This window comes from Eucyclogobius newberryi, unplaced genomic scaffold, assembly GCF_026437365.1.
Source record: "Eucyclogobius newberryi isolate DKJ021-1_F unplaced genomic scaffold, fEucNew1.0.hap1 SCAF_17, whole genome shotgun sequence".
In the NCBI taxonomy this organism is placed as follows: domain Eukaryota; kingdom Metazoa; phylum Chordata; class Actinopteri; order Gobiiformes; family Gobiidae; genus Eucyclogobius; species Eucyclogobius newberryi.
Genome location: NW_027315801.1, coordinates 16,588,964 through 16,614,940, shown reverse-complemented (window position 1 = coordinate 16,614,940; position 25,977 = coordinate 16,588,964). Strand labels below are relative to the sequence as shown.

The following is a 25,977-nucleotide window of genomic DNA, read 5'->3' as shown; positions in this document are numbered from 1 at the left end:
TCCTTTGGTAAATATAAAGATATAAAGCTGGTGTTGGAGGATGGTCTGATTGACACTAGTCCGGGCATTTGTTGGGTTTTGACAATTCCTCTTTAAAAGCTGAAGATACGTTTACAAAAAAAATGAAAACCAGTAATGAATAAATAAAAATGTTAAAAGTCCAGGCATAATCTAACCAAAAATCCTGTGTGGGTAATTTGAGGGTAATTTTTTCATTTGTGATTTTGAAGTACAAAGTGTTTGATTTGACTGGAAATAAGGCGTTACTCTCTTAAATAAATAAAAAAGTCAGAGGAGTTTAAGGATTTAAGACCAACATATTCAGATGTATTATGCACCATAATTAATACACTTCAACTTGAAAACACATAATTGGACTAAATACTAATCTTTCTGCCTCCCATCAAAGTCTGAGAACTCAAATGACAGTAGTTGTGTGGCAGGACTGTCCTTGAGTTGTAACTGAGCCTGATTAGTGATATGCATTCCCCCTCAGCAGGACCAGGGCTCATCCATTACCCAGAATGCACACATGTCACAGTCCAGCCACGTTAGCATGCAGTTAGCAGCAGGATAAATCCCAGGTGGCTCGCTCTCACCTCCAATCAGAGGCTCGTCCTCACAACTGACAGGGGGATTAGCTCCTGTCTGCGGCCCTCAGCGTCTCAGCGCCTCAGCCTCTGCTCTGTGCTGTCAGGACCAGGATACACGACCACACTAAAGGCACAGCTCATCAGAGAAGCGTCGCCACATCCAAAACAGCAGCGTTCGTACTGTATTTGTATTCTGATCCACCTCGTCAAACCACAGCACCGTTTAGAGAAAATCCAGCAGGAAAAGTGGGGTCTCGCTGGTGTCTTGGCTGTCGATTATAGTAAATGTTTTGACAAATGACATCAGGAGAAAGCTAAATCGGATTGTGATTGAATGGACTACGGTCTCTCAAGCCTGATTAGATATTTTCTCAAATCTAGGAGGCTAACAGAAACCTCTACCAGAGTGTTTGCCTTCACACTGAATTGAATTCTATACATCAATCTGGAAAGACTGATTGGTTGAAACATCAAAATAGAGACGTTACAGGCCCAATCACAACAGCAGGAGCCGGACCAAATGGATGTAAATATTGCAATAATTCATCATGGTTAGCTGCGTTCAATACCACACACACAGTTAGGTCGGTGTAATCCCTCATTCGTCCAGGCGTGTTCCATAGTAGAAAAAGCTTCAGTTGTAGTCATCTGGACTCAGTTTGAAAAAATAGACGTTTCGACTCTCATCCAAGAGTCATTGTCAATAAAAGAATTTAGATCGAGAACTCCGATATTAATACTGTTCTGTGGTAAGACCCGCCCATTGGGAGGAACCTTCCTGAAGTAGAAAGAGTTGTTTGTGTCAACAGAAACTCCCCCCTTGTATCTACCGAGCTAACCTATTCAGAATTTTAATGGGCTATTAGAATCCTCTTTGTCTTTGTGAGACCCTGGCTCAACCACCCTGAGTACCTGATTAGCATCTACATGTCCTGGTCCTGGTCCTCTACCTTTCCAGGGGTTCAGTATCCCATTATAAATAACAGGAAGATTAAATCTTAGCCCTCCATTTCTGTTTAAAGAAGGTCTTTCTTTTTTAACAAAAATAGCTTCCTTGACTCCTCTTTCAAACCATCTTTTCTCCCTGCTTAAAACCTTCACCTCACCGTCTTCAAACGAGTGATTAGAGGCTTCAAGATGGAGATGCACGGCGCTCTGTGGTCCTGAACTTGTATTTCTTCTGTGCTGATAAAGCCTCTTGTGTAGAGGCTGTTTTAAGCAACTAAATTATTGCATAGGTTAAGGTGCACTTTATTGTCCCCACAGGGTCTTCTGTGTTCCGCCCCTCCTTCAGTGTCCCGGGTCCTGTCAGGAGCTGTGGGACCTACTGTATCTGCAGGAGAGACATGAAGGAATCCTGACAAATGTAAACCAAGTGCAGTTCACATAACTAAGAATGTCCATATCTCAGGCATGATATTGACATGGTGAATTAATCATCTGATTCAACACTAAATAAGTGGGTGTAAGTATTTAAAGCATTTATTTGCAGTTTTAGGCCCATATTTGAATGGGAAAATTGATGCCTAAAATCCTCTCTAGAAGAAATATTTCTGTACAGTTTTATATTTGAAATGCGCTTTGTCCAAGAGCCAGGGGCCGGTTAAAAGCACCAGACTGACATTATAACGAACAGGACTGGACCTGAGTTGGTACCTGGAGTGTCCCCGTATGGCTTTGCTGGTTTGACCGTCTCTCCGGTGGCGGGGGCCCTGGTGGTGCTGTGGTGTTTGGGCTCCTGGGTGACCACAGTCACGGTCCTGTGCGGGTGCCGGGGCGTGGCGCTCGTGGTGGGGGACAACGTGGGTGCCGACACGCTGGTGGTAAAATTCCTCTCGTCGGGCCCCTCGTCGGTGCCCGTGGGCCCCCAGTCGATGAACCCGGACACGGTGGTGGTGCGCCCCTCCTGGGAGATACTGTCCCACTTGAGCTGCCTCCGGGTCCGCAGCAGGAGGCGCAGGACCTCGCTGGGGTCTTTATGCGGGGCCCGTCTCCGCCTCTCTGCTTGAGGTCTGGGCTCCTGGGGCAGAGGGGCGGGGCTTAAGGCGCGGCGCGACAACGGGCCGACAGTTCTCCAGTGGAGCAGGGAGGGCGTGTTGCGGGGGCGTGGTCGAGGCGCCGGGGGAGGGGTCAGTCTGAGCTGCTCCGGGCTGAGGGCGGAGCAGGGGGAGAGGTCAAAGGTCAGGTGCGTCATGGCCAGCAGGATCCACACGCGCTGTCCCATACTGCAGGAGGGCCTCAGCGCAGTGCCACTGCAACACAGAAGGGCCACGTTATTCTCACATACTTTAAACTCTAATTTCAAGAGGAAAGAGGAGACAAAGCACAAAAGAGAGAAACATTAGGTTTAATCACAGGAAATATTGGATAGCTTGGCAAGTCCAAAGGTTGTTTTCATTACTAAACACTTCCAGAATTTGATGATTTCATAATCTAAGATATTGTGCAAGGGTCTGTAAGGGAGATGTACTGTTTTTAAAAGAACTTGTTGAACCTTCTCATTATTGTTTGGGATTGTCTCCATAAACGTGTCGCCCTAGAATACTGTGATGTGAACACTATCTATAGACTATATAAACACTATCTATAGACAAAAGGCAAATCTACATCACACCTGATACTTTCTCCTTGTCACACGACCTAAGAACTCATTGTATAGTAACACAAAAATCAACATTTTAACAATATTCATTTCAGCTGCCACTATCTTCATGAATTCAGTGTATGCTTTTTTAGCAATAAATAGACCTGTAACGAGTGTAATGCCATTCATGGGGAAGTACCCGTAAGCACATTTCTGTGGAAACCAAGTTCTTTAAAAGAACTGAGACAAACTGGCGCTGGTCCCCCAAAGCGGTTTACTTTAGAATGCTTTGGAACGGTTCTGTCGACGCTCGGTTTCAAGAGCAAATGACGTCACCCAAACGTAACTAATGTTTTATTAACAAACTAAATTGTACTTGAATCATACTTTTTAATCATAAAGCCAAACGTAGGAATTCACAAAAACACGTTCCAAGTTTGTGTGGCTGTGAGACGTGGCTGAAGCTCGAGGAAACAGGAAACTGTTTCTCCTCAGCTTTTTCAGAATTTGATTCACTTCTGTGCAAAGTCTCTAGACTGCGGTTTAACGTCTCTATGAAATGCTTTGGCTTTGGATAATGTTAGATGCATTATGCACTGGAATTATGATGTTTTGGGTCTTGACGCGAGTGCCGTGCGTTGATAAACAGGAAACAGCTGATGCTAACATGTTAGCTTTCTTTTGCTAAGCATTTGGGCCCAGTTAATCAGTGGAAATATGGTAGTTTATCACTGGCTCAAGTCAGCTTTTGATGAGAAATTCTTATTTTCTGTTCATTTCTGCTTTTTGCGTTTTGTTTGGTCTTAATCTTGTCCAATCATATCGCTACTATGTATAGACCTGGTTCCACATCACCGCGGCAGCTAGTCCTTGCAGGGTCTACTTTGGATCCCTTAAATGTGTCACTTTTGGACAGTTCCGATCCGCTCCTAAGTGATCCAGTGGAAACAAGCCTTATTGATGGATCACAGTTTTACATAAGTGCACACTTGGCAGAAGTGTCCAGCTGCACTTTGTGAACTTGGTCTTAATTAAGCTTCAATCCTAATTTCCCTTTGTCGGGAGTCCGTTAATTAGAATCTTAAGGTCGGGGGAGTTGTCAAAGCGGTGCCTTTCTGTGCTCTCCTCAGCACTCAGTCAGCGCGGCTCTGATTCATATCAAGGGGCATGATGGGCCCAACACAAGGTCAGCTGATCCTGGCACTTTATCTACTGCAGACACAAAGTCATCACATCCCACAGGGCGACCTCATTATGCACCTAGAGAGAGAGCGCTGCGGCATCAGGCAAATCCTCCGCACCCAGCCCCCAATCCCCCCTGCTGGGCCGCCTCTGAAGCAGGCCCTGGATGGGTCAACCTTGAGCCATCTCTATCTCTGCCCCAGCCCCACATTGAACTGCAGGGGCCCCACTCATTACGGGTGAGTCTCTGGTGGGACGGGTGGTGGGTGGGGTTTAGGGGGGGTTAAGAGAGAAGGGAGGGGCAGGGTCCTTGGACGGTGCAGCGCTTTGGGAAGAGAGGTGATGAAACGTGTCACAGCATTCAGCACTTTCACAATCAAAGTCCGAAACGTTTCATTGTCACTGAAAAAAGTCTTGTATTTACCCAAACTAAAAACCTTCATCCATTTTCTACACTAAATATTTAAGTTTACACTCATATCACTTCTTATATTAGTTAAAAGTAAACACCAGACACACTATACTTGCTTTGCCTTATGCATTATGCTGAATTGTTGTAATGGACAGTTTTGCTTAGATCCTGAGCAGATTCTCCAGCTCAAACTGTGGCTTAAATCAAACCAGGAATAAAGATAACTAAAATAAATGCATGTTTTTTTTTAATTTAGCTTGATATGATTTGCAAAGCGCGTTAGTGATTGGAGATGATTGTTAAAACACGTACCAATCACACACCTCATTATCAAATCAAATCATCTTTGTCCAAAACCACAACAGCAGGAGAGCTTTTCAAAAATGTCACTCTTCACTCATTTATTAACAGGAGGTTTCAGCCCCTTCTGCTCACCTTATATAAGATAAGGAACTGCTTCCATAGAGTTATTAGTCAATCACGTGCGCGGACAAAGCCACATATACATTGTATTGAATATCGCAGAGAATCTTCTAAATTTTATTGTATTGTTTTGAGCACGTCTCTTGGTTTGAATAGAGCTGCAGTAAAAGCCTTTTCTATCCATCTCAGCAGAACCTCTCTCTCTCTGAATTTGGCTTTCATCTCTCCCGACTTTCCCACAAAGCCCTCCGCCGTATGGCACACTCGTCTGAGGCGGAAAAACTGGTCGGTTTCGTGCTCAAATGTTCACCCCTTCTCACAACCCAAACCAAGAGACGAGCTCTTGGGTAATAATGAAGATGAAAACACTAAACATGCACTAAGGGCAAAGTCGTCCTGACCAAGCCTGACAAAGCGCTGGAGATGGGACTGCAGAGCGCCCACTGCTGCAGAGGAGACGTCCCAGCGGGAGGGAAGGACGGGTCAAATGTAGAAGACAAACTGTTATCTATTAAACAATTCTCCGACAAATGAGAGAAAACCCACGGCATACTTCATGAGCAACACTGGAGCAGAAGTGTGCAGGCTGGTGCAGTACGTCCTTTGACATATTTGTAATGGGATGGAAGTTTGTGAGTGGTTGCGTGCAGATGGCAGACCAAGTGCACAGCTGATTGCTTTCTGTGGATCCTAGTCCCATTTCTCCAGCACATGCTTCATCATACTGTCATCATCATCATCATCATCTGCACTGCAAAGTTAAGCCGCGACAATATGGTAAGAAATCCCCATCCCCCGCCCTGCTCGCTTCAACCCCACAAAAGCTGGGCACTTGCTCCCAGAGTCAACGCGCATTTCAAATCCCTGACGGTCAATGATATTTTTAGATGATTTCAAATGCGACATTGTCTTGAGGAATACAAAGAATTGGATGGTATTTAACAGGTGAAATAACCACAATAGACATTGAACAGTACAGGATAGAAGTGCTAGGAAACAAAAACGTGACCGTAATCTCTGCATATTTGACAAAATGAAAGAAATGTATGAAGAATAATTGTGAGTTAGAACTTATTGATAAAAAATGTATGATTCAAATTGAAATCAGTCAGTTCAGTGTCAACACACCCTTAAATGTGTAGCTGCCCTTCAATTTGTCAAGGATTTGTTTTACTAAAAGGTTAAAAAGAAATTTAAATCAAGATACTGTAACAGCAATTGTGTGGAAAATATGAACTTGTGACTCTGTGTTTGGATTCGCATTATGAAATCTACACAGTGCACATTTTAAACCAAGAACCATTCACTTTTGAGAGAATACATTTGGACTGTTTAAGACACTCGCATTACACTGCAGTATTCTCCAGGAACGTGGGTGGGACGAGGAACTCAAGGGCAGCTTGAACTAACCTTGGGCTGAGCAGGCCTTGTTACTGCAGCCACTTTATAATTACTACACCTTAATTAGCTTTAACATGAACAAAGACTTAATTCATAATGAACATATGGTTTATGGGGAATGATTTAGGTTTAATTACTACTTAATTAATAACATAACTCTAACTCCTTACCCTTAACACCGCTTAAGTAGGTGTTTCGCCTGAATCATGATTAATAAACAATTTGTTCATTAGTCTTTGTTCGTGTTTTATTAAGGTTTTTAAAAGTGTAGTTATTATAAAGAAGCATGCATTTCAGAAGGTGTGAACAATGGGAGATGTATTGCCTACAGTAAAAGATAATATTCACATTTTTGCTTTAAAGGAAAGCACATTTTGAATGCTGAATATATTACCCATAGTGTGGTCGTTCAGACAATTTAAAACATCTATTCATTTGAGTCAGTATGACTAGATTTACTAATTGTGATTTAGTTTGGCTTTGTACTGCAGAACATCTCCCCTTCACACGCTGTCTTGAGGGCCGCTCTGAGTCTCCATGGGGCCCATGCAGTTGTGTGGACTGTTCATTAGCCTCTTGTGCCTGGAGCGAACATGTGAAGGTCACGAGCAGATCTGACTGACAGACTGAGCAGGACCAGGGCAACGGAGCAGTGGAGCACCAGAGCTGCAACACAAGCCCCACAACGCACATGGGAGCAGAACGCACAGCAGAACGCACACGGAAGCAGAACGCACACAGGAACAGAACGCACACATGACCAGAACGCACACAGGAGGAGAACGCACACGGGAGCAGAACGCACACGGGAGCAGAACGCACACGGGAGCAGAACGCACACAGGAACAGAACGCACACAGGAGGAGAACGCACACGGGAGCAGAACGCACACGGGAGCAGAACGCACACGGGAGCAGAACGCACACAGGAACAGAACGCACACGGGAGCAGAACGCACACAGGCGCAGAACGCACACGGGAACAGAACGCACACAGGAGCAGAACGCACACGGGAGCAGAACGCACACGGGAGCAGAACGCACACAGGAACAGAACGCACACGGGAGCAGAACGCACACAGGCGCAGAACGCACACGGGAACAGAACGCACACAGGAGCAGAACGCACACGGGAACAGAACGCACACGGGAACAGAACGCACACAGGAGCAGAACGCACACAGATGACCAGAACACACACAATAACAGAACGCACACTGGAGCAAAACGCACACAGGAGCAGAATGGACACAGAAGCAGAACGCACACGGGAGCAGAACATACACAGATGACCAGAACGCACACAGTAACAGAACGCACACTGGAGCAGAACGCACACAGGAGCAGAACGCACACAGGAGCAGAACGCACACAGGAGTAGAACGCACACAGATGACCAGAACGCACACACATGACCAGAACACACACAGGAGCAGGACGCACACAGGAGCAGAACGCACACAGGAGCAAAACACACACAGGAACAGAACACACACACATGACCAGAACACACACAGGAGCAGAACGCACACAGGACCAGAACGCACACAGGACCAGAACGCACACAGTAACAGAACGCACACTGGAGCAGAACGCACACAGGAGCAGAACGCACACAGGAGCAGAACACACACAGGAACAGAACACACACACATGACCAGAACACACACAGGAGCAGAACGCACACAGTAACAGAACGCACACTGGAGCAGAACGCACACAGGAGCAGAACGCACACAGGAGCAGAACGCACACAGGAGCAGAACGCACACAGATGACCAGAACGCACACAGGAGCAGAACGCACACAGATGACCAGAACGCACACAGGAGCAGAACGCACACAGGAGCGGAACGCACACAGATGACCAGAACGAACACAGTAACAGAACGCACACAGATGACCAGAACGCACACAGGAGCAGAACGCACACAGATGACCAGAACGCACACAGTAACAGAACGCACACAGGAGCAGAACGCACACACATGACCAGAACACACACAGGAGCAGAACGCACACAACACGCTAATACAACACGCTAATTCAACACACTAATACAACACGCTAATACAACACGCTAATACAGCACACTAATACAACACGAAGGTCTTTCCTTCCTGCTGCTGTCAGACTTTATAACAAACACTGTTAGTCCTGAACACTTGCAATACTGACCTAACCATGTGCAATTCCGTCATGCAATTACTGTCGTGATTCATGTGCAATTACTGTGAAATTCATGTGCAATCCATGTGCCGTCGTGACACATATTCATGTGCAATTACTGTTGTGATCACATGCAATGGTATTTATGTATTTATTTTTATCTTTATTATCTTTTCCCCTCCATCCCTTGTTGGGTAATGGGAGGTTTTGTCTATGGGAGTTTTTGTTTATAGGAGATCTTCTACTGAAAGTGTTTTTCAAACTTCCTATAAGTGATCTGTTTCTTTTCTTCTGTATCTACCTCTGTATCTCCCTGCGTTGCATCAATGAAATTTCCCCATGTGGGACAATAAAGGAATATCTTATCTTATCTTATCTTAATGCAACACGCTAACACAAGCACGCAGTTGTAATGAATGCAACCGAACGGACGAAATGCTCCAAACGAGTCTGGAAATGATTCATGGACTTCCAAACTACAGCAAATTCCTGGGTCTCAGAGACAGATGGCCTCAAGCGTGACTAAAGCTAAATACAACTTTTTTTTTGAAGAGGGATAAAGAGCTTTAAAAAAACAAAACAAGGAACATGCAGGTAACATGGGTCAAAAAAAGTGTCAGAAAGTGGACTTGGCGCCGGAGCAGATGTGCACTGCCCACAGAGCCCGAGGAGCAGGACGGCATGTGGCTCTAATCACAGGTTGCAGATGTCAGTTCTAGTGTGATGGTTCTCCTCTGCCTCCTGCTGACTCACGGGCCGCCTCACACGTTAGAGCGCGACTCCCGGATCAAAAGAGCCGACTGATACAGGAGCTACTGAGCTACAGCTGCGCCAGTGCTACCGACATCAAGGTCTTTTTGTATACGGCACTTTTCCATCCGCATTTGGCGCCTTGACCACCGACAAACCTTTCACTTATTCATTCACACACCAATGAAGCTAGATTCTAAAAGCTCTTGCAGAATCTTGAGCTATGTCTCAGAGGTCACGGCCACCAACACAAAGAGAAGCAGTTTGAGCCCATATTGTACTGTATTGTAACATGCATATGTGGGGTGAATGAAGATAGCAGACTCCTTCAAACTGTGGTATAATGTGTGTGTTTTACCTTTGTTGTTAGATTCAGTGTTCTACTCCAAAGTCTTTGTCTTAGCTATCAGGCCGGCTGCACACTAGAAGACTGTAAAAATCAAACTTTAGCATTTCTAAAAATAAGTTCTAACTTCACCGTCCCAAGTTTAAAGGTTCTTTACACTCTTCATGGTCCAGGTCTGGAGCAGAACGTGGAGTCAGAAATCAAGGCCACATGATTTTAATACGTGACACAAAGTATGTATCAAATTAACAAAGTCTCAGAATATTGTTGACACATGCCATTTTCAGGAAAGAGTTTAGGAGCCGCCACGAGGCAATGGAGCCTTACAAGTTCAGGTTTTGGAGCCGCGACATGATAAACAGAGCAAACAGAATCTCACTGAGCCCACAGAAGTGAGCAGTGCCATGACACATAATGAATTAAGTTTGTGAGCAGTGCTACTTGGGCCGTGCCTCCTGAATCCTCCAGTGTGCAGATGGCCTTATCACAGGAAGGCTAAGGACCTTTTGTGTTACAATTGCATATCTGCTGTTTGATTTCATGTCATGTATTCAGTGTCCTCACATGCTAAAGACTGTGGCTCCTCTCTGAGCCAGACCATGACCTAAATGTGAGTCATACTTTGGGACAGTTTTTAAGTGTCGGTTATTCACTTCTGGCAGAAATTCTATTGGTTGCAAACGTAATAAAACGCACTCCAGGACAAGATTCTTGACTTGACAAATGCAAAACAAAAGTAGTAGTAGTTGTAGTAACAAGTACTAGTAACATAATAACAGTAGCTGGAGAGAGGATTGATAGAATATACAGTATTAGTAATATTGTCTATTTATTTTTGGTTTGGTGATTATATTATGTTTACATTTCTATTGGTGGAGATCGCCCACAGCAGCATGACGAAAAGCGGGTATCGTTGTAGACCATCCCTAATAACATGATTGTGTAAAAGCAAACAGCATCCCCAGTGCAGAGCAGAACAAACATGAAGCGCTGTATAGACGACGCCATTATAAGGGCTTTGTTTACAGCCGAGGCTGGTGCGAGCCCTAGGGTAATATCTGCTTGTACTAAACTGTTTAAATACAGAATAAACTCATGCGGTCAAACAAACAAACACCGTGTTTACTCAAGTAACCTTAGCATCTGAGGATTTCCAACATTTTCCTCTGATAACTACATTGGTACAAACAGCCACAAATCTGAGACAGAGCTCATAGTTTCACTCTTATTTGTGTAATATATTGTACACGTAAACAGTACTTTTACTCAAAGTCTTAATTCCTCTTCCCCTTGTAAATAAAGCCCTGTTTCCACTGGTTCACTCCGGAGCAGATTGAGACGGTCGAGGTAGACCTGAGAGGTACAAGCTTTTCTTTAAGAGATTTGATCTTATGAAAAACCGCCATATTTCCACTGATGCTAGCATGTCGACACCAGCTGTTTCCAAAGCCAGTGCATTACAGAAAGTGTGGAATAAATGCCAAAAAAGCTGAGGAGAAACCAGAAGTAGTTTCCTGTTTACTCTAGATTAGCCACGTCTTACAGCCACACAAACCTGGAATTAGTAAATGTCTTTTTCGGGATTAGCTGAGATTGGCCTCAAGATTAAAAAGAACAGCTCAGCCACACTTTAGACCGCATTAGAGCATGTGAGACACACTTGTATTTCTTTATGTTGACAAAATTAAATAGTTTGAACATTGAACACATCTAACCCTTTATTATTTAATTATTTGTATTTCACATTGCATTCACTTCAGATAATTAATCAAATGTTTCCTTCAGACAGAATGGTACAATTTGGCTCTTTTGGCTCCTCTAATCACAACACCCATATCCACCTGAGGAGGTCTCTCTTCAGCACGCTTTCAACCAGGCCCTCCACCGCTCCCTCGCTGACATCTCACACACTTGATTTACTCTGCTCAATTGCATCTCACCTTTAGCCATAAATAAATTACACTGAGCAACTATGTTTAAAACATGCCCAGAGGCAAGCGGTCCAAAAGGGCAGCGCTCGACAAGAAGAAAATGATTCACGCTTGTGTGAAGCAAAATCAGCCAACGCAGCTCCTGCACAGCAACACCTCTCTGTGTGTTTGTCTGAAAGAACGGCAACTCACTGACGAACATGAGTCTGTTTCTATGAAACCTTTATTACAGCAGCAAGAGAACTAAGAGGAATTAAAAGGAGAAAGCACATCACCCTAGTGCTCCAATCCCTTCACTTGCTCCCCGTTGTGTTTAGAATAAGATCCTCCGCCTGACTTACAAAGCCATAAATGACATGGCCCCATCCTACCTCAAAGATGCTATAGAACCATATCATCCAGCCTTCTGGTGGTCCCAAGAGTCTCTAAAAGCACAGTAGGAGGTAGAGCGTTTAGCTCCCAAGCTCCTGTGTTATGGAATCAGCTCCTGTCCATGTTAAAGAGGCCGACACAGTCTCTTCATTTTAGTCCAGGCTTAAACGTTCCTCTTTGAAATGGCTTATGGTCAGGCCAGTTAGGAACAGAAATATAAACCTACAGTTTCAGCTATGCTGCCCTAGGAGCAACTATAGGGGAAGTAAGGCAGCTTGAGCACTATCCTCCGCTGCTTTTCCTATCAAAAATGTTTCATATTTTTGTTCACCTCTGTCTGTTTATTGCTGTTCACATGTTTTTCTCCTTCCACTTCCCTTAAGCAGACACTGCTGATGCGGATCCATTGACGACTGCACCTTAGATGCCCCATCTCATGGCCCTGACCTGCAGACCTGGATGCTCTTCATCTGCCTGGATGACCCCCCTACACTATATAACCTCCCCTCTCTCCTCCTGCAAATGGAAGAGCATCAGTCCTGGACCATCTGCAGCCTGTCTGTCTGTGGGAGCAGGATCTCTCCTTCACTGTGGTTCTCCCTAAGGTTTCTTCTTTTTCCCACAGGATTTTTCTTTGGGACAGTATCCTTTTACGTCATTCCTGAGAACTTTATGTAATCCGCGTCTCTATTTTTGACCAATGACTGTTTCATCCTCACTAACAAACACTTATGTGTTCCTCTGAAAGAACTGGACATCAAAGTACACTTGGCTTAGGGAAGTAGAGACAGCGAAAACACAAAATTAGAATTTATTCAAACTTTCAAAAAACATATGAACCCCTGAGTAGAGCTATATTTCACTTTCCATAAGTTCCAAATCATGTGAAAACAGGTCAAGTGAGTGTATTGTCTGTGTACAGCACATTGAGCTGATATGGTTGGTTGGGAATGTTGGGGAAAATGTTGTGCCGGTTAGTGAGTAAATCACAATTCCCAGTCGTCCTAAAGCACTCCTGTCTCACATCTGTGTCTGCTACAGCAGAACGGCATAATCTGCTCTGAGAGTGTTTTCAAGATACTTCATTCACTTTCAAACTGGACAGAGGACAGGACAGAAGACAGGACAGAGGACAGAGCAGAGAGGACAGAGAATTGAAGGCAAGTCAGAGGACAGAGGACAGAGCACAGAGGACATGACCGAGGACGGGACAGAAGACAGAGGCTAGTGCTCACTGCACTTTATTCATGAGTTTGTACAACTCCATTCACAATCATTTCAAATGTGTCTGTACTGCATTTTCCACGCAGCTGAGAGGAAGTATGCAGAGTACACTGGCTCATTGTAGTACTCCTCCGGTGTAATCACACAGGACAGTTCTGTTTAAAAGTGCACTATGTAACTTTTCCTGTTGTGGGTCCTCAAGAGTAAGTTATTGCTTAAAACAGTATAACATTAAAATGATCTATCTAGCATTTTTTTTAAAGATGGGTGTTTGGATTGAAACCTCCTCTCTCCATAGTGATGTGTACATACTGTTACAGCAAATGTCCCCTGTTTCCACAGCCATCAAGACTAAATCCTTCAAATCAAGAATGAATCACTTGTTTGAACCACATGGAGATCCTCTGACAGTCCAGATCTGCCAAGCTAAAGCTGGAGATGTTTCTCCTCCCAGTAAAAGCCTCTGCTTAATCTCTGTGAAGATGAACTGCCAAGTCAGGTCTTCCGAATGTGAAGACTCCTCTGCCGCTCCACGAGCACATCAAAGTGTCCAGGGCCTGACGTAAAAAAAAAGGGCCCCCCAGACATGTGAATGAGAGCAGCTTTAAAGGGCTGTGTGAAGCCCGGCTCTCCCTCCATCTTTTAGTCATCACAAGACGTGGAGCTTTAACCCGGAGCGGCAAACGGTTAAGAATACATTAGAGCTGTTTCTACATTTAGAGGGGCCGTCTTCAAATGTGAACGGACATGTTACAGACGGAAAACAACATGTCATGAGCCAAGATGGAACTCACGGACCAAACTGATGTCTTATGTAGAATATTTCAAGACAGCTAATCGAGAAAGTGCTTGGATCACATGCTGTATATTTGTATATTTGAGGCAGATTGGATCATCTTAAAGAAAAACTATTGTGCTTTTGTCTGCAGCAACCCTGGATCATTCTGTTATATTTTGACACCTTAAATAAAGTTTTCTTACTCGGATTGAAAACTGCCGCGCTGTCTATGGAGAGCTGCAGTTCATGTGACTCTGCCGACTGCTACGTACATCACTGCTGAAGAAAATAAAATTGCAGAAGGGAAAAAGGTAAAAGGAAGTGGGCGTGTATCGTTGGGGAATCCGTGAAGCGGTGAAACTGTCCGAGCAATGGCGTCTCGTCCACAGGAGAATAAAGATTATGCAAGAATCAATAAATCAACTTCAAGTGGTTTATTGTGAAGTGAAAACAGTTCATTTTGCACAATAGATCTACTTTAATGTCTGCGAGACACTTCTCCTGCCTCTGTCTGTGCAGCTAAGCCTCAGTTTCCTCGGCCCTCACGGTGCATTTCCCACAGGTGAAAGAAAAGATCATCGCAGCACACAGGTCATCACAGGGTCGGCCGCCTGCTCGCCTCATTGAGATATTATTTCTTTGCTTGTCCCACAGTACGGCATTAAACACATGTATGTCGCATTTGTTTAATTACAACATTTTCGTTCATATCTAGCCAAGTTTAATCTCAATAACCTTTAATATATTAGGTGAGGTTTATTTATCAGACAAATTACAAAACTGCAGAAATATACTCTTATTTTAACGTTTACAACAAATGTTTTTTTCATGTTTAAGTTTAATTATCTCCTTCTATATGCGTGCATTTCTTCAAACAACAATCACAATATAATCTTAATTTCCATATATTATCTACATCTAATGCCATATGTTGGAACATTCCAGGAAAAAAACATTGACACCAGAAAGGTTACATAGAGCACTTTTGAACACGCATGAGTCAATCAAAAGTGGACACAATTAAATAAAAGTTGTATTTGCATAACACATATCCTTTAATGCATGTTTTCCAATGTTTGTACGTGAAACAGGGAGCACAGTTTGAACGGTCGTCATGTGTGAATCGCGTGTGAAGGAAATGTCCTTTGCAGATCTGTGAATATCCCGTCTCCATCAGGCCTATTATTTAGTCATCACCAGAAGTAGAGCTGAACCCGGAGAAAGGAGTGAAGAATACATTAAAGCCACACTGCTCCCGAGGCACATTTCGAGAGGCTCGTCTTTATATGGGCCACAAAGTGAGTAGACGTGTTAAAGACCCAAAACAGCTCGTTCTCACACCTCCCTCTGACTTTGAACTCCAAACGACACTACGCCCTCCATGAAGTGCCCTACTTTTAAAGGACAGGTGTTGCAGATGCACAGCCATGTGACTTTCTCATTGATTCTACAGCGTGTGACCAAAACTCCTTGAGAAGCCTGATCCGTCTGATCTCTGATGCTGAGCACGGCAGAGTACGGTTAGAAACTTGGATTGGAAACACAAGGTGCAGTGCCCTCTAGTCCAAACTGTCAATTAGGGACGATTCTAAAAGTAATGGTGTTGGGTTGGATTCTCACATCTCCCTCCCAGCGCTCCATGTTGTAGGACAAACCTCCAGTGAGGCTTACTGCTGCTATATTCAAACAGTGTTTCCCAACATGGGGGTCATGGGACAATTTCAAGCTATCATTTAGAAATGATGAGACTGTATTTAGTGTTTAAATTAAACATGTGCACGAGAGGCTCCGCTATATTGTCTGCAGCCAGTTGAAAAAAGAAAGGTTCCAGATAATCTGGACCGGCTGCTTTATTTATGTCCAGGGTTTTCATCTCACTGAGTTTTTCATTTCATCTCCCTTCACCAAGCCTTTCTCTAAGTCACTCTAAAATTAATCGGCCCATTCATGGCTCATTCACCTCTTTCACGACTCACTTGTGATCAGGATATAATATAAGGCACTTATACAATCATAGGAAACTGAGAGTATTTGAGAGTTGTAGTTATTCTAAAGCTCTGGCTGTTTTGGCTAAAGAAACAACAATATATTTACTGTTGTGGGTATCATCAAAGTGGTCACAAACCGGTATAAAACTGGGACAAATCAATGATTACGATACATCTGCTGGAACATGGAACACAGTGTAAACGGGGACGTCTGGTCAGCCTGGTTGTGGTGATCTCTCATGCTAGACTTTACGAAACAGGTGAATACTCCCCAAAAGAACTCTTGTGTGTTAATATAGGGACTTGTTTGTGTCCCAATGCTAATACTACAGTTTGAAAATGTTATTTGTTTGATATTTCACATGTTAATAAATGTTAGCATTAACTGTCAGAATAGTTAGCTTATCCAGCCGCCGCTGTGCCCAGAGCCCATTACATTATTCTAGCTTTTCAGAATTGCTCAATGTTTTCATTCCAATTTGGATTCGATTATGATTAAACTAAACTAAGCAGACTGAAGCTGTGTGTGACGTGTGGAGCAGAGCAGGGCTTTTCTAACTGTGGTGGCACTAAGCTGATCCCATATGCAAATGTAGACTCATTAACAGTCCATAAATATAAGGAACTATTCACTTAAACCTTTAATCCTCTTTCTGCAGGTTAGTATTTTAATGATGTTTATTATGAGCTTATACTCAACCGAATTATGGAGGTGACACGTTGTTTTTTTACTGCACTTTTTAATGGGCCATTTTTAGTGAGATGTTCTTGTGCTTCAGGAGTGTATGACTGTGCTACCTGTTTTAATATTTATTTATAAAAGCAAATAGATAACACTTTGAATATTACAGAAGAAATAATTCAGGCAAATGCAAATATCCTTCGAAATGTGGCTAAACCCCATGACACCCACTGTGGATCATTATTTTATATTTTGGAAATTTTGAATTGCAATATTGATCCAACACAACTTAACATGACCTCAAGTTCATTGTCATCTTAAATACATGAAACTAAAGACTCAAACATGCAGGAATCACTACTCCAAGAGGGTAAATGTAAATGAGGAGGAGAAAATATTGTAACATGGTGAACTAAAATTAAAAAACACTTCAACATTGATTTTGGAAAAGCACAAACAGCAAACTTTGATCTCAATTTGATTTAAATTAGATAAATCACACAAGTCTGGTATATACATAATTTTAATAATCTGATAATCCAACTGAAATGTGCATAAATGTGCCTTTAATATTATTTACGGACCTTATTTACAGTCCGACTGTAAATTAACAAAATTTAATAAAAACTTCAGAAATATTATACATTTGTTGAGAACTCTGTAGTTTATTTCATTTTATCAGTTTTAACTGAACAAAACAAACTGCTGTGTGCTGTCTACATCTAACTGAAGCAATTTATTGTTCCAGAACCAGGAAGTGCGCTATTATTATGCTAGTTGTTTTTGTTAGCTTTTCCGTGAAAGCCAAACTCTGCTCTGGGCTCTGAAAGTTGCGAATGATTAGGATGGTAACTAACTAGTTCTGTTTTTCACATTTTTTTAGCCAAAATCAGGTACATCACCTTTAAGTGTCCTTAACAAGCTTAAACTGCGTGTGCAAGCGCGTGGCTAACACAGGCTAACCTCCAGAGTTCTTCTATACAAAGGCCTATCTTTTCCAACAGCAGAATAATGACTTGTGTTCATTGTTTCTGCAGCTCTTTGTATTTTGTTGTGTGCAGATTATTTGACGAGGCCCTGTGGCTTTTTGAGGGCCTTGTGCGCCATAAGTCAGTTTGTACAACTCGCCCTTCGAGACAAGAGTGTGTGGCGCTCCAGCAGAGAGGAGGTCCCCCACAGCAGGTCCCCCACGGCAGACACATGAACCCGGCCTGATAAGACTGGAGCTTCTCTGTCTGTGAGAGAACAGCAGAACACGAGCTTTAAAGGAGATGCATTTAGCCAAATGTACTTTTTATGAACGTTTAAGCATTTCATAAAATTTTTTCCTCATCAAAAACACAACATTCAGTTCAAAATAATGAATTTTGTGAAATATGAGTCCTTTCACTTGTGAACTTCTCCTTGTAGTTTTCAGACCCCATACTTTTCCTCTTACTTATGTGGCCCCAAGGGGCAGACTGGCCATAGGTGCGTTCTAGAGAAGTAGAGAAGGGCTGGTGGGTCTGAGGCCTCTGGACGTGGCTTTCACTTGATCATAAACATAGACATGCAGCAAGTCTGCACATGCTCTATTGCAGTATAGAACGACACAGTGGTCCTGGCTTCACAGCCCTGCCACTACAGGCCATAAGAACGAAGGGAAACTTTGGTCGGACATCAAAGGTCGAGATCCAAAGGTCTCGTGTGCCGTTTTATGTCCAAAAACCTTTGTTTGTTTCCCCATGGTAATTCCCTCTGGTGCCAGTAGATGAAGTGCTACCATTAAATCCTGATAAGGAAAAGCCTGACTGAGAAAAATAAAGTTGTAAGTTATAAAGCAGTACAATTCCACACTGTGCATGTCTCAGATGGCACGTCCATGAAGCTTACAGAGGCGTCTCTGGGGCTCCTGCTGGGGTTGTATTTATAGCTCTGTCATGGACTCCTTGGAGCCCGGGGCCCTGACTCCAACCACACCAGTCCATTAGCACAGGGGTCATGTGACACACTGGTTGTACCACACACATCAAGCTTTTGTCCCTTCGCCCTTTCACTGTCTTTCTTTGGTATAATAGTTTGAATTTGAAGGTCATCACGATATATACATGTCAATGGCGACTTCAAAAGCCTCGATACACCAATGATGAGCATGAGGCTGCACCCGATTTTTTTTCACGCAATAAAGTAAAATATGTTTAGCTCCAGCACAGATATAATGTAAAAGCAGTTTTTGGGGTCAAAATGAGACCACTGTGTGCTCACTGTATCTAATTGGGAGTGTTTTATACTCCACGAAGCAGGAAATGTGCTGTTAGCATGCTAATGTTTGTTAGCTGACTATGACTAAACTCTGCTCTGGCCTCTGAACGATGTAAAAGGCTCTTATAGTTAGTTTAGTCTTTATTTGAAGGGATATTACCAGACATATATTCTGCATTATTTGTCTTGTTATTGTCCTTTAAACCTGCTTTTGTGCCTTTGCTTTGTCATCTCTATTATAAAAATTATCAGTCAGACCTTTTCCAGAAATTGACTGAAATGGCATTTACTGTATCTATAGCAGCAGAGGGAAATACCATGGGGATATAAACAAACCTTCCCCGATATGCTAATGTGAGCACACAGTTGTAATGAACATGATTTGAAGCAGAAATGAGAGTCTGGTGATGATTTATGGACTTTATGGCACATATTTCTACCTATGATGTCACAAAAATGGAAAATTTGTGTGTTTGATGGTAAGAGGGAGAAGAATCTAAATACATCATAGGTTTTTGATGATAACAATGTTACAACGCTGCTCAAAAAAATCAGTTTTGCATAATATACCATATGTCCTTCACACTCATAAAAGAACAAGCTGTTTAGGACCAGATAATAGCAAAATATTAATCTCATTTCAATCTGATCTTTTTTTAGACAAAATAATGTCATTTTCTTGTCCTGATACAGCTTAAGAACCTTCAGAATCTATTCAAGAAAGGCAAAATTGATGCTTGATTGGAAAAAATGATTTATTTTTCTGTATTGAGACTACGATGAGTTTCCATAATTATTTTAGTATCAATTAGTATATGGGTATACATTTTACCTATTCTAAATGGGGGCAGTAAGTGTTATTGAACACAAAGTGCGTGAGACACAGAAATGCATGCATTTACCATGGGCAGATGTTCCATTAGTTTTGTGCCTACAGCCTCACACACACACATGTACTAGTGTGCGTAGACCCCGGCGCCAAGGACACGACAGCAGCGTGCGATAAAGCTGGGATTGAACTGGCGACCTTTACATTACCGTTAGTAATAGTCTTAGTCATCTCTCATTGTACTCAAGTGGTCGAGTTTGAACGTCCTTTTATGGAAGACTGGAACTTACAGGACGATACAGGATTACACAAACATGTAATCAAAAAAGGCTGTGCAAATCATTTTAACTGAGATTTAGTCATTTCTAATCGTCGATAATCAGCTTGTGTCTCCTAGTTTAGCTATTTTTTGTGTTAAAGGCTATTAAAAGCCTGTGTGTACTCGTTGTGTGTACTTGTTGTGTGGAGTCGTTGGTGTGTACTCGTTGGTGTGTACTCGTTGTGTGTACTCGTTGGTGTGTACTTGTTGTGTGTACTCGCTGGTGTGTACTCATTAGTGTGTACTCGTTAGTGTGTTCTCGTTGTGTGTACTCGTTGGTGTGTACTCGTTGTGTGTACTCGTTGTGTGTACTCGTTGGTGTGTACTCGTTGGTGTGTACTTGTTGTGTGTACTCGTTGGTGTGTACTTGTTGTGTGTACTCGCTGGTGTGTACTCGTTACTGTGTACTCTTTGTGGGTTCTCGTTGGTGTGTACTTGTGGTGTGTACTCATTGGTGTGTACTCGTTGGTGTGTACTCGTGGTGTGTACTTGTTGTGTGGAGTCGTTGGTGTGTACTCGTTGGTGTGTACTCGTTGTGTGTACTCGTTGGTGTGTACTTGTTGTGTGTACTCGCTGGTGTGTACTCATTAGTGTGTACTCGTTAGTGTGTTCTCGTTGTGTGTACTCGTTGGTGTGTACTCGTTGTGTGTACTCGTTGTGTGTACTCGTTGGTGTGTACTCGTTGGTGTGTACTTGTTGTGTGTACTCGTTGGTGTGTACTTGTTGTGTGTACTCGCTGGTGTGTACTCGTTACTGTGTACTCTTTGTGGGTTCTCGTTGGTGTGTACTCGTGGTGTGTACTCATTGGTGTGTACTCGTTGGTGTGTACTCGTGGTGTGTACTCGTTGGTGTGTACTCGTGGTGTGTTCTCATTGGTGTGTACTCGTTGGTGTGTACTCGTGGTGTGTACTTGTTAGTGTGTACTCGTTGTGTGTACTCGTTACGGTGTACTCGTTGGTGTGTACTCGTTGGTGTGTACTCGTTAGTGTGTACTCGTTGTGTGTACTCGTTACTGTGTACTCGTTGTGTGTACTCGTTGGTGTGTACTCGTTGTGTGTACTCGTTACTGTGTACTTGTTGTGTGTACTCGTTGGTGTGTACTCGTTGTGTGTACTCATTGGTGTGTACTCGTGGTGTGTACTCGTGGTGTGTACTCATTGGTGTGTACTCGTTGGTGTGTACTCGTGGTGTGTACTCGTTGTTGTGTACTCGTTGGTGTGTACTCATTGGTGTATACTCATTGGTGTGTACTCGTGGTGTGTACTCATTGGTGTGTACTTGTGGTGTGTACTCATTGGTGTGTACTCGTGGTGTGCACTCATTAGTGCGTACTCGTTGGTGTGTACTCGTGGTGTGTACTTGTTGGTGTGCACTCGTTGGTGTGTACTCGTGGTGTGTACTTGTTGGTGTGCACTCGTTGGTGTGTACTCGTTGGTGTGTACTTGTTGGTGTGCACTCGTTGGTGTGTACTCGTTGGTGTGTACTCGTGGTGTGTACTCGTTGGTGTGTTTTCCATGGCAGATTGAGCGAATGGGGCCGCAGCGCTCACACTGGTCTTCAGGAAGCTGTTACTGCAGCGCGAGCTTTGAGAGCGGCTGACCCAGAATAACGTGTTCTAAAGGGTTAAGAAGAGCGGCCCAAAGCCTCCAGCTCCTCTCCCCTCTCCTTTGATACTACTACTACTACCACTACTCACTATGAGGCATATCTAGATCATCATCATGTTAATAATCCGTTACTAATCATTGACAAAAATAAACTAATCATTAACATTGACTTATCCAAACACTTGTAAATAATTATTAAACGTGAATTAATGATTACCTTATATTTTTGTCAATGATTAATAAACATGTATGCCTTATTATAAAGTGATGTATACATTTAAAACCGTCTGTTCTTTTTTCAGATTCATATGTCCCAAATTTGTGAAATTTTACCCATTTTTAAACATGAACATATTATTACACGCCTTATTTATATATGAAACATGACATGATGAAAACTTCTGATATTTTTTTCTTACATTCCTGTGCGTTAAGTACAGAAAAAGAGTTTTTTTCAATCGCCTTCAGTCTGAAATGTATTGACTTTTTGAGTTATAAAAACAGAGAGAACTACATAGACCATGATCCTTTACTCCATTTTCAGTGTAGAGACAACCTGAGGGAATAACTGTCATTTAGCATTATTTGCACGAAAATAAGTCTTGTCAAGGCCTTTTAACAGGAATGTCTCTTCAAAATATTGCAATAAATATTACACTGTGAGATGAATATTGTGGGAAGATTTCTTGGTAATGTGTTAAATGTGTTAAAACATGTCTTTAAACGTATTAGTTGAGGTTTAAGTATCAGACGAATAGAAATGTCAGTAAAATAGTCAAATTGATCAAAAAAATGAAAAAATATCACTTTATTCCCTCTCTCTTTTTCCGTTTCATTTTTAATCAGCTGTTTGTTTGTTTTTTACTATAAACTCAATATTCAAATTTTGCACGTATTCAATATTATCTAAGCTTTGATATGTTTCCTCTAGGTTACATTACTTCCTCTATTATTCCATTTGTTGCTTTTCACATCCATAATCACAACATCATGGTTATGGTTTGTGCTCAGTTCCAGTTACTGCCAAAGTAAGTGTTTTATCTCCATAATTATACTTAGGCAAATCATCCATAAAGCCTAATCGCACACAGCTCGACTACACAAATGTCCATCCTGAGTTCATCATAACGGGATCGAACGCGCTCGCACTGAAGAAAACCACACCCCGGGGCCAATAAAGAGACGGCAGCGTGTGGTCCAAAAGTCTCAAACTGCTGAGGCTGCGGCGGCGTCTTTAAAACTCATTAACCTGGACACAATGTAATCTGTGGAGGCGCTGCAGGAAGGACCAGAGAAAGGACTGGAATGCACAATGCCCAACTTGTATTCAAAGGTTTGACTGTTATTATGAATTGAATTTGGTTGGCTGGTTTCAAGTAGGGATGCGACAGTGACGGCTGAGAAGATGACTCGCAGTTAGCAGCACAAACAGCCCAACAACAAACATCTGTAACAAAGTCGTCTGGCTAAAAGAAATAAAAGACGTCTGTTGTAACTGAACACAAGGTGAATGTTACCAAAGGTCTCCTTTTTGTAACTCATCAGACAGTTAGCTTCTTTTCTGTGGTAATTCCCATTGCAGCCAGCAGATGGAGTGCAAACAGCAAATCCTGATGAGGGAACACCTGTTGCTATGGCGAGACACTGAAAACAATCTTAACTTTAGACATATTTGAAACTGCTTCTGTACTTATGAAAAGGGGGAAAATCTATGTTCATTCAGTTTTTCATCATCTCATGTGTTCATTTCATTGTGTTGACGGATTAGATACAAACAGAGGGTTAGTGGGGCTTTTCAATATCTGGTTTAGTATTTAATTTAGATATTATTACTGAGCATAGGCCTAAAAACTTGAATAATTAATGAAATCTGAATAAATCCTGTATGATCCGTCAAAATCTTGTTGAGTCCAAGATTGTGCTACTAAAATGGCTTTTGAAGTTACAACAATACATACATACATAAATACATCTTTAGGTGCAAAGAGAACAGAGCTGTTGTAAAAGCTTGCATATTGAGAGACCAAAATAAAAATCAATCAATCAATTGTTTGGCCTTAGGGTGAAAAAAAGTCTGCACTGGTAGTGGTTAATATTGGCAGAGTGCCGCCGGGCAGAGCGAAAATTGTGCCAGTCAAAGCTCCAGGTTCATAAAGAGATTTACAGAGAGAAGTTGAACATGTACAATCTCATTTTATGTAGAACTAGGGAAAGATATTTTTCTGAAATAATTGGAAGCTGCAGTAACAACTCGCATGTCCTGTTTATCACAGTAAATGGATTAACAAACCCTCCAGCTCAGCTGCCGTTAGAACTCACTTCCATACAAGTGTAATGAGTTTGCATTAATTTTTAATGACAAAGTTCAGGGCATTAAAAATGCTATAAATTCTACACCGCAAAAAAAATAACCCTAAAACCACCTAGTCACTTAGAGCTAACTCACTTTGCACCTGTAACTGACAAAACTGTCCAGGAGATCATCACCAGTCTGAGTTCATCTACATGCTGCCTCCATGTGTTATCCACCAGATTTCAGAAGAGCAGAAGAGTTTGTTAGCACCATTCACTCACATAGTCAACATGTCGCTTCAATCTGGGACATTCCCAATGTCGGTCAACTGCGGGCATAAAGCCTCTCCTAAAGAAGAGCACTCTTGATGCCGCAGTACTGTGTAATTACCGGCCCCATTACAGGTCCATCTCTAATCTGCCATTTTGGGGCAAAGTTCTTGAAAAGGTTGTTTACCAACAGCTCACAGATTTCATCTTTATAAATAACTCATTTGATGTTTTTCAGTCAGGTTTTAGACCTCATCACAGCACTGAGACTGCTCTTGTCGAGGTGACAAATGACATCCTCCTGAACACTGACACGGGCAAAGCCTCAGTCTAAATTATGTTAGATCTGAGTGCTGCTTTTGACACTGTCGATCATGGGATCCTCTTACAGAGACTAGAGGACTGGGTGGGCATCACTGACAGTGCCCTAATCTGGTTAAGGTCCTATCTGGAAGACAGGAAGTTGTTGAAATTGGTAAACTGTGTCTTGGAGCACATGCTCCTGACCTTTGGGGTGTCCCAAGGGTCAGTCCTGGGTCCCCTTTTGTTCAACCTCCACATGCTGCCGTTAGGTCAGTTGATACGCAGCAAAAATTATGCAGACGACACTCAGATCTATGTTTCACTGTCGGCAGGTGAATATGGACCAGTAGATTCACTCTGTCACTGCATCCAACAGATCAGTGTGTGGATGCAAAACAACTGAACTCAGACAAGACTGAAATCATCGTTTTTGGCCACAGAAACAAAGAGAAAGTGTTAGTGGTCACCTCCAGAGTCTCGCTCTAAAACCTACAAACCAAGTTAGAAATCTGGGGGTAATAATGGACTCAGACTTAAATTTTAACAGCAACGTCAAATCAATATCATCAGCAGCTTTGTACCATCTAAAAAACATTGCCAAAATCAAAAATATAGTGTCTAAACCAGATTTGGAGAGACTTATCCATGCGTTTGTTTCCAATAGACTAAACTACTGTAACGGCCTGCTCACTGGCCTCTCCAAACGAGCTGTAAAACAGCTGCAGTACATCCAGAACGCTGCTGCTCGGGTCCAGACTATAACCAGGAAGTATGATCTCTGCACTGGCTCCTGTGGCTCAGATAATAGACTTTAAAGCAGCTCTGCTTGTGTACAAGTCTCTCCATGGCCTAGCACCAAAGTACATCTAGGGCATGTTAGTGCCATATGAACCATCTCAGACTCTGAGGACCTCAGGGACCGGCCTCCTGCTGGTGCCAGAGTCAGGACTAACCATGGACCGGCCTCCTGTTGGTGCCAGAGTCAGGACTAAACATAGGGAATCTGTGTTTCCGTTTTATGCAGCTAAAATCTGGAACAGTCTTCCTGAAGATGTGGGACAGGTTCTACTCTGACAATGTTCAAATATAAAATAAAAACAGTGTTGTTTAGCTGTGCATATGACTGAAGGATTTTATTTGCACTCTTCTGTTTTATGTTTTTATCTTTTTCTGTCATGTATTTTTCCTGTTGTGTGACGTACTTTGAATTGCCTTGAATTGTGCTCTACAAATAAACTTGCCTTGCCACTTGCAAAATAATCAGTATTGGAGCTAAAGCTGA

At 42.6% G+C, this 25,977-nt stretch overlaps 1 protein-coding gene across 1 annotated transcript in view; it reads right to left on the bottom strand.

The window, feature by feature from the left end:
• Positions 1-25,977, bottom strand: part of ajap1 (adherens junctions associated protein 1) — a 70,107-nt gene that overhangs the window by 36,622 nt on the left and 7,508 nt on the right. The window contains exon 2 of the mRNA XM_072449309.1: positions 2,250-2,845. Coding sequence (XP_072305410.1) covers positions 2,250-2,845 — 596 coding nt within the window. The remainder of the gene's footprint in view (positions 1-2,249; positions 2,846-25,977) is intronic.